Raw genomic sequence first — 13263 nt, forward strand, 5'->3', positions numbered from 1 at the left:
TGTGGGATTGAAAGCTGGGACCTTGTGGTAAACGTGGTAAGAAGAAATGAACAAAAGAGACAACTTTTGGTTATAACGTGTCATCAACACGCAGAAAACAAACATGATGCAGTCACCACACCATAACTATTTTGTGGCTCTCCATACCAATGTGGCTTCAGTTGCAAACAGCAGTGCCCAGCAGAACCAAAAAAGTACACAATCTATAGTTTCCTTCCCAACTGCAACCCACTGAGCACAGTCACACTAAATGTTCTACCTGCCAGGGAAGGCTGCAGGTGACATCTTTTCAGGTCTCCCACTACCGCAGCTGTGTGTGAGTTGGGCCCTTTTTTCCCCCTAGGAAGCTGTGGGTCTGCTCTTTAGAAATCCCCTTACCACTGTGCCATCAGCCAGAGTGCAGCCTGAGAAGCGCTTTGCCAGAAGTCCTTCAAAGTTGGTTGTCCTCTGGATTGCAAACAGAAGCAATTTCACTTCAATTTCCTTTGCTCTTGTACGCATTATCTTGGCAAGCTCTGTCCTGAAAGAGGGTGACAAAACAGGAAAAACAACGTGGTTTTCTATAAAGAGAAAGATCCAAAACTTGAGATGGTAACTCATTCTATTCCCTAGCAACACTTTTCATCACATAAATCAAGCTAATTCTTAAAGATGCTCTCTTCAACAACTTCTCAAGTTCTTCACTCTTGCTCTTAACCACGGGCAAATTCACCACAGATATCTGGATGCTACCTTTAAGGTCGCACAGCTGTGTGTCCTGTTTGGATGCCAATCCTCAAGGAGCGTGGTTCTGCTGGGGAGCACCACGAGCCTACCTGGTGACGTGGCAGAACTCCACAGCGATGCGCTCCGTCATGCACCACTCCTGGGGGAACATGCGCCCGTACTTCTCCTCATAGTCCACCAGCTGACGTTTGATCCACGCGTAGCGCCTGTCGATCTTATCCAGCCAGGCGACCTGAGGAGGAGAACGCCACCCTTAGCAGCAGCAGCTGCCAGTAATTCTAGAAGTGCTCAAATTCATGCTAGACTGAAAATCTCGTGCACGAAGGTGCTGCTGGAAACTCAGCCCAATGATAATAATCCATTCTGTCCTACCATCCGCTTTGTTTCGCTGAGAGGTTCAAGAGAACAGAGGGATGAGAATGCTGGAACTCCTGGAACACAACTGTGGGGTTGTGTTCCTACATACTTCTAAAGGAGTTCTTGCAACATGCACAGGATGGAATGTTTCTATCATCAGGACAAGAAGCTGAAAAATAAGCTACAAAGACTGATCCGTTTCCTGGAGTCCCCCACCCCCCCTTTTCCTCCTCTTAGTGTTGTTTTACTTTTAAGATTTTTGGGTTTGCAACTATCAGAATAAATTTCCAACACTTCAGAGGGCAGAAAGCACATCTAACTTGAATTTATTTATTTGTTACAGTGCAGACCTCTGAACTTAAGCTCTAAGAAGAGAGGAAGTCATTCTGGTAGCCTCCCAACCCACCAGCCTGTCCATGTCAGTGCTCCCAGCCCTCAGGTCAAACCCAGACTGCCACAGGAAGCTGAGGAAACATGAACTTTGCATTTTGCTCTGCTCTGCAGGAGCATTTACAAAATCCCAATGCAGCTCACAATGCTTTCCTTACATCTTGATTTTCCTGGAAAAGGACCAGATACTCTGAGAGGTGTTGTTTAATAAATTTCTTGATGATTTCCTGCTTGATTCTGGGATCCAGGACATTGGCGACGAGACACGCATCACGCAGGACATTGCTGGGTCCACCAGGTCTCTGTCAAAACAAACAGATGATTTAAGGTTAAACAACAGAAGGGCAATTGTAAGTTGTACTGCATCCACGTTACCTTGTTTTAATCCTTTTCCATTACTCTCTTCTCATGCTCTCAGTGTTATCACTTAACCATCTTTCTTCGGTTGAATGAAAATTGAGCTCCCTCCATTTCCCTGGCCATAAAACTTGTTTTGTGGCTCAACTACTGCAGAAGTACTGCAACCTCCTTCCACAAATAAGAACAGTCATCCCATCTCTTCTGCAAACCCCTTCATTGTCCTACATATTCTGAAAAGCAGCTAAAGGAAAGGGTCTGCCACGGGACAACCTCTTTTCTGCAAAAGGAAGGCCAAACAAATGTGGAAAATACAGCCTAGGGATGATCAGCTTGCAACAGAAAGCAGCACCTGCTGGTCTGTTTTGGCCCATACGAAGATGATAGTGGAGAATAAAAAGATTTAGAAGCATTTAAAAAAAAAAACCAAAACAATGCTCTTTTGAAGCTGCTTCATGTACACGCAGATCCGCCCTTCACCAAGAATCTGTTCCAACTACTTTCCTCCCTTCTGTACTTCTGTTAGTTTTGTGAAGAAACCAGTAGAGCTGGTCTTTTGAAAGACAGAACTAGCATTTTCTTTAGAATAAACTCTATTTCACACCTACTCCCATACTGCTCCCAAACGTCTGGATTCATAATTTGGGGGAAGCACGCTTGCTGCCTTAGCCTTTGCCCAGATCTGTATCTGTGCTGAGTAAACCAGAGACAAATCTGATGGCAGCGTGTCAACAGACAGCTGGTGCCTGGCTTCCCCTAGGCATGCACAGACCTTTCGTGTCTGACAAATAAGCAGCAATATGGAGAGACACACCTGGGTTAGATGCTAAGGGTTCATGGCCCCACTGCAATCTATATGGTCACACTCAGTGTTTGGGGTATTCCTTGACTAGCATGCAGACCTCACTACAACAGCTGTGTTCTAACAATAGTCTGACTTTGAAAGTCACCAGGATGATCCAGAAGTAAAACGAGGTAGAAGCTGAGGACAATTCAGTTGGCAAGGTTTCAGCAAGCGAGAACTTTACCTTTGTACCTTGGGAAGGAAAGGCTTCCTCAAAGTCAGCCAGGATCTGCTGTCCTAATTCATTCTGTGCTGCCTTCACCCTGATGATGACAGAAAAGACACAACGTTGTTCCATTTTGCACACCTTGCTCTGAAGGGGACTGAAAAAGCTAGCAGCTCCACAAGGTTTTCTTAAAGGACAAAAAAAGCAGCCTGAAAGAAAAAACCACCCACACTAAGAAGGCATTATGTCAAAACTGTGAAAGTATTTTCTCCCTGAACGACACTTGGATGACAACTCCATCTGTACAGCATCAATACAAGTCCTTGATGCTCTCGTGCTGCTGAAATTTAGTATTTCAATAACAGCCAGTTAATCAGCTGAGAAATCAGCACAGCACCTTTAATGCCAGGTCTTTACATTTGTGGATGTTGATCGAGTTTCAGAAAGCACGTTTCTAACACGAACGTCTCCATCTTCATAATGAACCTTTCACAGTTCCAGGTGCACAGACCTATTTTTAAATGCATCCATGTGAACTGTGCTGGCTGTGGTTTTATCCTATAAATCCCAACTTAAGAAGCATAAGAGCAAAGGTATGAAATGGATGAAAACGTTTGACGAGACCACAATCACGCTCTTTATTTAGCTGAGAGAATAAGGCTTCCAATTTCCAGAAATAAAAGTCAATATGGCTTAATTGATACTTTGAGAGAAATGGAAATGCCTACACATGCTGGAAAGAGCCAAAACAAACAGTCAGACCCTCACACCCCTCTGCAGCCCTTGAATTCTTCCATCACTTTTTATAATGCTGGAAACACTTGAAGGACTAAACTGATTACTCAAAACAGCAGATTTTTCCATTGAGGCTGATATGTTTCAAAGGATGGGTTTTGTGAAGGCATTTGTTCACATCGTGGAAAGAATCTGTTGTTTGGTTTCTTTTTTGTTTACGAATCCTCAACATCAACAAGGACTGATCTGTTTGTTTAATCTGCCCCTTCCAGGTTCGTTTCACTGGAACACCAAGAGCTGAGCTGACAATGCTGGACAAAGGCCTGGCTAAATGAACGCTGCCAAATGGAGAAAGTTCTAGTCCTTCCAAAGCTATGGTTGAAATGTGACTTTATAATGATTTAGCTGTATGTACGACCCGTCTTATCTGGGATTTCTCTGTGGAGGTTCTGCTTGAAAAGCCTCCTGCCTGTGATGTCAAACACAAGTCTCACTTAAGCTCTCTGCTTCACAGGAATGTTTGGAAACCCAAATACCTTTCCAGGTAGAGATCCACAGCTAACACCCTCATAGCTGCAAAACAAAAGAGATGTGCTAAATGCTGAAATAGAAGGAGCAAGAAATTTAAGCAAGGAGAACTCAGCCCAGCAGCCAAACTACAACCATAATCCTGCTTAGACTGCACAAGTAAACCCCATCAATTAATGTGAGAAAGCATCGCAGAACGAAGCCCTCTTATCCTCCTCCAAAACAAAACAAAAAGATGCTTAAAATGGATTGAAAAAGTGCATCTTTTCAATGAAGAAACAAGAAGTCTTGAATTTCACAGGAATGAATGAGTTTGTATAAATAACTGCAGCCATTAGCTGTGGAACTTCCCATCAGGCAGCAGCTGCAGCACTGAAGAGCAGAGCAGCCAGATTCCTGAAGACTCAACAAACCCAAGAGAGGCACGGTCAGGCAGTTAAAAGCCCTGTCCACAGGCTTTGTTGTTTTAGGCTTTGATTCAGGAAAGTACTTAAGGGTATTCTTAATGGGGATTCTCATATCCTTCAATTAAGAAACTTGCACGAATGTCTTGCAGAGCTGGGATGCTAAGAGAAATATCTTCTTTTAAACCTGACCTGCTTAAAAATAATCTCTTGATGGCAAAACAGCAAAATAAGTTCCAGCACATTCTTGCATGCTTTGCACAAGAAGGGTAGTGTAGGGAAATCAAAGCTGGAGCTTTAGGTACATGCAGCCAACCTCCCCCCAAACATTTGGTTACATGAGGGTTAGAGATTTTTGTTTTCCTGACTTTTGTTTTACTATTAGTGGCTTTTGTTCTGTTTCTCCACCACTAAAATAATAATATTTAAAAAAAAAAGAAAAAAAAAGAAAAAAAAAAAAAAGCACCCACGAAACAAAACAAACCTCACACTTAAATCTCAAATGACAGAAATTATTAGAAGCCATAATTGCTTCAGCCAAAGCTACCAGAAATCTTAAACCATGCCTGGCATCTTGTTGGGATGCAAAGGGGCTGAGCGAGCCCGTTTTGCTGGGGCAAACAACTTAGCATCATCTTTATTGGAAATACTTTCCAAGCTTTTCTCCACTCTCTGCCAGGCTTCAGCAACATGCATGGGTGGGTTGGTGACCGCTAATTGTATGCTCCTTCTACAGAGGGAAAACAGAAGGGAACTGAGAACAAAATATCACTTTCTGCTATGACAAACAGCTTCCATTACACCAAATTTGAAGTCATTTTAGGAATATCATTAAGAAAATATTCTCTTTTGGATGTGAACTGTGTTATTTTGTACATGAATACCCAACGGGACCTCTGCAAGAACCCAACTGAGCGCTCAGTCAGGTTTCCAATGAATGCTTACAATGGGATTTTTGATTGTTTTCAAGGGTACAGAGCAGGTGGAAAGCAATCCTGAAAACACATCATTAGTTTCACAGCATCCAGGAGCAGGAACTTCGATTGAATCGAGCACCCCATGACAAAGCTCCCATCCAACAACACCAAGCAGGCACTTCTCCTTCCCATGGCCTCCTATTTATATTTGGCTTTGCTCCATCCACACCAAGGAAGAAAGGCTCTTTATTAAAGAGAGAATCTGCTCATTCAGCACTGCATATAATAGATTTACTGTATATAATACACTTTGGTTACTGTAGGTAACCAAAGGTTCTGTGCCAAAACCTACCCATGCACTTTTGCCTTCAGGAGAGCCTTCAGCTGCACTATTAAACCAACCCAGGAGATACCAAGCCCCAGCAATTTCAGTCTGAAAATAGCACTGAGAGGAGCCCGGTACACTTCCTTTGATGTTTCATGAATCAACAAAGTGTTTCCAAGCAAAGAGAGAGGACACTCAGCTCCAAGCTGGGCCCTCCTACCTCCACATGGAGTCAAGCTGCAACTGGGCATGGCCTCAGGCAGACCTCCCTGCCCTGGGTGTCAGCAGTGCAGAGCTCCCAGCGCCACCCGTGCAGCCCTCCTCACTCCACCAGCAGCATCTTCCATCACTACCAGATGGTGCAACTCGTGCTGTGTAAATACTGGAAGAAAAGCCCTAAAAGCAGTGCTAAAAATAGGAGAGAGTCTTGAGCTTTTCTGACCCTCATCTTGAAAGGAGACAAAAACAAAGGAAGTTCTCCTCCACGCCTCTGCCAGTCTCTCTGGTGCGACTCAGTATCTCTTTAATTATCAGCAACTATGAAAGCATTAAATAATTGTCCATTAGAAGGGGAAAGCCAGCCAGAATTCTGCACAGAGGCTTCAATTATCTGTGGCCTTACCATGGCCAATGACAGCAGCTTTCTGTCACTACCAATCTGGAAGAAAATAAATCAAGTTATCTTCCTGAGCATGAGGTCAGAACAGACAACAACCTAAACAAATGTCAGCGCTCTTCTGAATTTATCTCTCTTTGATGCTCATTTAAGCAAATGCTTATGGCCAAATACTTTGCTAAAATAAGGCTCCACCTCTCCCTCTCGATTTAGGGTGGATCTTTATTTTGCTCAGTGTCATGAGTTCCACCTGGGTTTTCTGGAAGAGGTATCCATACCACAAAGGAAGTCCAACAGACTGACAGTGAATTATTACAGTTATCACTCAAACACTGCTTCCATCACTACACAGTACAGCTGCCATCTTAGCAAAGGGAGTCACCACTAAATTAATTAGTGCCTGGAAGACTCCTCTAGCCACCTTTGTAATGAGCAAAGTAGCCTCATGTATCAACAGGATGGTGGTGACAGATGTGCAATTTGCAAGCTGGAAAGAAATGCTATCAGATATGATTGCATTATTAAGAAGGTTCATCCCTAATGTTAATAAGTGGCTTTAACCTCTGAGCTGTGCTCAGCACTACAGTAGGCTGTTAAGTAAATATCAGCCGTGTGGTGCAAGGGAAGTGAAGCCTGCTGTAAAGCAGGAAGAGTAGGTTTGGGCTGGGTCAGACATGTTACCTAGAAGAGGGAGGGCCCTGTTCCTGAGAAACCCAAATACAAAGCCAAACCAAAGCCAAGACCCAGGAGAGCTGGTGGCTTTGTCACATCAAGCTGCCACGTTCCACTGCTGAGAGCAGTAGGCACTTCCTTCTGGATCTGCACTACAACTCACCCCGTCACCGACTGCATCACTGAGGGTAAGGAAGCAAAGAAAGCTTCACCTCAGGGTTTGCCACAACCATGGGTTCAAAGGGCCACCATCTTTAGGAACTGCTTCTGCCTAATGCTTTGCCTAACTTTCCAGCACAGCAGGGATGTGAGCGGTCAGTGCTTGATTGTTTTACCTTTCAGAAAGCTGTCGAATCTGAGGAATCCCCATGTATTTGTTGAAGTGCTCCAACACATTCACAACGCCTTGTAGAAGGTTGGCAACTTCCCCATATTGTCTCCTTCTGGTCATAGCCCTGCAGAGGAAATTAAACATTTACAAAGGGGAGTTTGATGAAAATCCTGGGTGGCAGTTCCCAGGTTACCTCATCCATATGGCCTTCGCTGACATTCATTTTTCTAAAATACACAATTCTTCATTAACATTCCAATACAGCATTAAAATTTCACTTAACTGATGCTAAAATAAACCAATCCAGCACACATCTAACAACGCTTCAGAAAACATAAATGTCCAAACCAACACTTGGCAAAGAACGTGTAAACTACCCAACGCATCCTCTTCCCAGCAAGGGTCCGGAGGCAGTAAATGCTATTTCACCGTAATGACCTGAGTTATGCTGTCCATCATGGCACACAAAGTGTGAGTTAAAGCTTCACAGGGAGAACTGTTACACTGAAAAGCCATTAGCCTTGGTTTTTCTGTTAATAATTTTCACAGGGAACTGATAGAAGAACCAACTTGATTTTTATTTCAACCTTTCGGATCGTTCCATCGGAGACAGCAGCCCAAGTAAAATTTAATTCTGACCACTCGACAACCCAGTGTTCGTGCAGAATTTGCTGCAATCCAAGAACAGGCTGTGCTTGGGTCTTGCAGCTTCACAGATGCAACATGTAAAAGCTGAACTTCCTCAGCCTGTGCATTCCTCAAGCACATTAGGAAAAAAAAAAAAGACAACCAGGAAGGATTATTAGAAACATCTAATCCCACTTTGTACACAGCACAAGCTGCAAGGCCTCTCCGAACTTGTTTTCAGAACTAGAGCAGACCTTTCAGAAAGAGAGATCCCACTGCAGTTTGAGACTGCTAAGAATCCCCCAAACCTCTGAATTGCACATCCTTGGTGATGACACCTAACTCAACAGACTGCCTTACACTTTCATGAAGCCAGACTCTCATTCCCAACCTATTAAGTAAACTTCTCTCCAGAGATATAAGCAGCTGTTATAGGCCTGCTCTGAAATCAAGAACTCAGCAGGGTCAAAGTGCCACTAAAATTCACATGCTTACTCCAGTGAGTCCACTCCCCCTGCCAGCATGTGCAGGTGGTTGAGGGTGGTGATGGAGGTGGTCAGATGGCGCTTGGCATGATCCAGCTGCTTGATGTCCCGTGTGATTTCTTTAACCTAGTGAATGAAAAAACAGCAATCTGGCTAAATATCAAGCACCAAAACTGTAAGGAGCCAAGAAGGGCTCTCTCTTCCCTTAGGAACTCCATGTTAGCTCTACAGCCAAGTTGACACAAGGACAAGGGTACAGGCTCAACACAAGCTTGACAGCAAATTACATCCAAAGACAAAAACGTTCCCTTCTTAATAAGGACTGAAGCAAAAATCAGTGTCTTATCCCTTTTAAAGGCTAAGGGGAAACTGCTACTCACCATTTGTTCTGATTTTTCAGCCTTGTCTTTAATATCCTTAATTTTACCAAAGAGTTGCTGAATGGCTTTCTGGGCTTCTTCCAGGGCCTGAAAAAAAAAACCAAGGTCAGAGTGGAGAGAAAGCTCACAAATAGTTTTCACCTTTAAGAATGTACAGCTGTTCCTCACAGCATCCTGGGCTGGGTCAGCAAGGGGAGCTGTGCTGTTACAAAGAAAAGATCATCAGCACAACAAAAGCCAACCTACAGCAAGGGGCAGGGTGGGATTTCAGCCTGAGTGGACTGGTGCTTCCTTAACCACACAATAATGCTCAGTAAAATCTGATTGAGATGTTCCACGGAAGCACTGTGACATGATCCACTGGGGTTGAGGTTGCTGCAGTGCGCGTCCACTCACTAAGTGCGGAAAAATAAGTAGAGCTTACTCCTGATCAATAAGCATTTAGAGCAGGGAAAGGAAACCTCTGATTAAAAGCTCTCTGCTTGATCAATTCTCAATCAAAAATGCACAACATACAGAGCACAGAGTACCGTTAGCAGGATACCATCCTGCTGGAAGACCAACGCCTATTCTGTTGATCCCATGCACACAAGCAAAAGCAGAAGTTTTGCAGGACAGTTTTGCAGTACCTACAGAGATCTAGCATGGAAAAGAGCTGGTTTGGATTTCTGTGCTATTTTCCTGCAAACTTCTGGTCCCCTTCATGCAGCCGTGGTGCATCTGCCCTTACCCAGACAGTGCAGATCCACGTGGGCTCAGGGAGTGGAGCCACACATCCAAAAAATCACACATTCACAATCTGCTTTCTGCAGTAACTCATCCCATTTTGCTTTCCTGCTCTGATAACGTTCCCAGCCCCAGTTCCACTTTGTTTCCCGCTGTTAGAAAGGCTTCTGTCCCCTCCTTTTGCATCCAGCCCCATGACCAAGGTTATGGTGCTAGCTGCAGGCTCCTCCAGCAAAGAAACATAACACATCTTCCTTTAAAAACGCATCAGCAAACTATCTGCCAGGAGGTTTTGTTGGAATGTAGCTGCATTACAATAAAGTCTAAAAGCTGGAAACGCTTGATAATTCATTTTCCAGAGGAGGAAAGTCTCCTCTGAAATATCTTCTGAATCATGTGAAAGTTAACACTTTATCCATTAGTGTCACACAGCTATCGCACGGCATGCTCAATAAATGAAATGAGCACTTCACCAAGCTACAGGTACAGCTCTATTAGAAATGAACACCACCACCTTCTCATTTGGCTCCAGCCTGGCCCTCTCTTGGAATAAAGTTTTCTATCCCATTTAAAGGCACGTGAATTAAACGCAAACCAAAGAATGGTCCTTTCAACATATTTAACTGCAGCCTCTGTGCTCAATCCCAGCCCCTGGCTGCAGCTCGTGCCTCTGTGAGCCACTGAGCACACAGCACTGCTTCTCCCAAGGTCTGAGGAGGCCTGCATAAAGAAGTCAGCTCTGTACCTGAGGCACAGTGGTCCTCCTGCACTCTGGAGGAAATGAGCACGCTGCCTCCGGTATGCTGAGCAAATTAAAACAGGGTTTTGTTCTCCTACACTGAAAACTGCCAAGAAAAGGCAAACTGGTGTCATCACCTGGTCCTGACACTTGTTGCTTTTACCTCCTTACAGACTCTGGAAAGCACAAAGGAGATGACACGTGCCCCGAGGCCTCTTGCTGTTGTGCAAGCAGCACAGCCAGAATGTGGGGAGACTGATCCATGTTGTGTGTGCATCTCAGGGGAGGGCATGCATTCCTACAGCTGCTAAGAAAAACAAAAACCACACACACAGAACTGCTCATAAACACTCATTTCATCTCTTGAAACTTGCTTCCAAAGACTTGCCCAGCCATCGAGACATAAATCTGCAACTAGTTCAAGGGGCTGCTCTTGTGAATGAGCTGCACATTTCTTTTTTGAGTTAGAAGAAACTAGTTAATGTGCGTGCAGGTTTTTTTTAATATAGTTTCTATAATAAAGATGAAAATATTTCTCTTGAAGCATGCATCAGATTTGCCCAAGGTAACACTGTATGTAAATCCCTTTTTCTTAATCAGAAAGGCACTGCCAGATAGACCTGAGGGGAAGCTGAGAACGAACTGCAAGTGTTATTCAGCTCACAAAGCCTAATTAAACCTTGTAATGGTTCTTCTTTCAGGAAACCAATGAAAAATGTTGGCTGCAACATTTCAACTGCAGCATCTGAGAGTAAAATATTGCACGTGTGGGAAGGAAATAAATTAAACCAAATCACTCCACCGTTCTGCTGAGTGTGAAGGTAGAGAAATGCAAAGAGCAAAACCACCTCATATTTGATCAGCAGTGCTCCTTACTCAGGGAGAAGGAATCGACAATCCAAGGAAGGAAAAAGCAGATCTAATTCTTTAAGGCATAATAAAGTTGTTGTGTTTTTTTTTTTTTTACTTCATATAAACGATTATTCTCTTGCCTATAAAAATGAGAGATGGGAAACTGCAGATGTGTTAAAGACCACACTTTATATTTTGGTAAGAATGCCTTTCCCTTCCAGTAAAGCCACGCTCTGCTCCTGTAAAGACAGTGAATCACGAACGTTAAAAGCATTTTGTTACAGCTTTTGTTTTTGGACAGAAATTCTAAAAGCAGAACAATACCAAGAGAATAGGAATTGCTCTCAAGGACAGAACTGGTTTACATGACAAAGAGCAGCAACCAGCCTTGCTCTGTGGCTTGACGCAGGCTTTGCTGTGCAGCACCAATTTGTCTCCTGCCCTACGTGCAAATTGATGGCACTCCCAGCTGACGTACAGAAGTTATTGCACTTCCTTTCCTAAAGCATCTCAAGGGCTGAGGACTACTAACAAATGAAGAAATACCCAGATATGTCATCACCCATGGTTATATGAAACGAGGATGTTGAAATTAAGCTTGCGATGTACTGGAACAACATCATATGACTCTAATCAGCAACTGAGCCTGCAAGCTACAATTAACCCAGCAGCATTATTTATGAAACCTGATGCAACCTCTGCAGTCCCCAAGTGCCCAGCAGCAGCTGAGGACAGCCCTGGCAGGAGCCTGCTGCCCACAGAGGCCACAGCTACTCGTCCCAGGGCACCCAGCAGTGGTACACTGAGGAAAGAGGGCAGCAACACAGCAAGAGGCTGCAGGGAGAGCATGCAGGACAACAGGCTTTGGGCATTCTGCTTTTCTCCTGCTCTGGCTTTCTTCAGCCAGTTCTTGGAGTGAGGAAGAGGAATCTTTCCATTTAATGGGATGCACTTTTACCTGGCCCTGTTTCTCAGCCTCTCTGTGTTAATACAACAAAGCTCCCCTGCTCCTGGGTTAATAGCAGGGATGAAGAGCAGAACATTGAGAAGTTCACCCATGAGCTGGAAAGCCCAGTTGCATCCAGCCCAGGTAAGGCAGGCAGACACTGAGCTCCACAAGTCATCACATTCTGTAAAGCAGCAGGAAAAAAGCACAGCACACCAACCAGCCACAGCTCTTTAAACCTCTTCACCCTGAGATGCAACAGGAGCAAGCCCATCAAACACACTACAGAACAACAGAGGAGTAAAGGTACAGCATGAATCACTAAGAAAAAACTGCCTGCAAAATATCTTCACTGGCACTGACCCAAGCAGTTCTGAGGGCACCATCTCTTGTGGCATCTTTCAGCTTGATCTCCCAACCAGCAAAATGGGGAAAATAAATAACCTGAGTGAGAGGTGGCAAGAGACTGAGTTTAACAGTGCAATGCCAACATGAACTTTAACTCAGTATTTCAAAGTGAAGCTCCTTTGAAAGTTAACCCTGCAGTGATTTACAGCCACAGCAACAATGGCCAAGCCAGAAAACAAAGCCTGACTGACAGCCTGCAAATCCCCACAGCTCTGCAGGGGAACACAGCCATGGTGGCTGTCACCCCAGGAGGACAGCAGGTATGGCCCAGGTGTCACATCATGGAGATGCAGCACTTGAGGACATGTTTATTGGGCATGATGGAGTGATGGTTGCACTTGGTGATCTTGGAGGTCTTTCCAAACTTTACGACTCTATGATCCCCCACTCTACCCAAGACACAGCTTCACCATCTGCCACGGTGCTGCCCCATCCCTCCCAGCCATGCACTGCATGTCCCTGCACTGGAGCAAGTCAACAAAGTGCCAGGAGTCACACAAACAGGGCAGTTAGAGGAGAGTGTTATTACCAGATGTCATTCATGTGGGGAAAGAGCACATTTTCAGAGGCAGCTTGCTTGCTTTGGGAACTCTGAGATTTAGGACTGAGTCAGCTTTGTTCTGTCCCAGTAACAGTTAAAATACCTTGATAGCTTCCATATGCTCACTGGTGGTGTTCTAGAGACACGCTCCTTTTATTTGATTCTGGCCAATATATATTTCAATTGGATGT

General features: G+C 44.3%; 1 protein-coding gene across 1 annotated transcript in view; it reads right to left on the minus strand.

Moving 5' to 3' along the window:
* VPS53 (VPS53 subunit of GARP complex) overlaps window positions 1–13263 on the minus strand; it is a 49022-nt gene that overhangs the window by 25830 nt on the left and 9929 nt on the right. The window contains exons 5-11 of the mRNA XM_052688531.1: window positions 8861–8947; window positions 8491–8606; window positions 7373–7492; window positions 2859–2937; window positions 1632–1775; window positions 816–958; window positions 379–520 (exon numbers count right to left, since the gene is read on the minus strand). Coding sequence (XP_052544491.1) covers window positions 379–520; window positions 816–958; window positions 1632–1775; window positions 2859–2937; window positions 7373–7492; window positions 8491–8606; window positions 8861–8947 — 831 coding nt within the window. The remainder of the gene's footprint in view (window positions 1–378; window positions 521–815; window positions 959–1631; window positions 1776–2858; window positions 2938–7372; window positions 7493–8490; window positions 8607–8860; window positions 8948–13263) is intronic.

This window comes from Tympanuchus pallidicinctus, unplaced genomic scaffold (assembly GCF_026119805.1).
Source record: "Tympanuchus pallidicinctus isolate F22 unplaced genomic scaffold, pur_lepc_1.0 scaffold24, whole genome shotgun sequence".
In the NCBI taxonomy this organism is placed as follows: domain Eukaryota; kingdom Metazoa; phylum Chordata; class Aves; order Galliformes; family Phasianidae; genus Tympanuchus; species Tympanuchus pallidicinctus.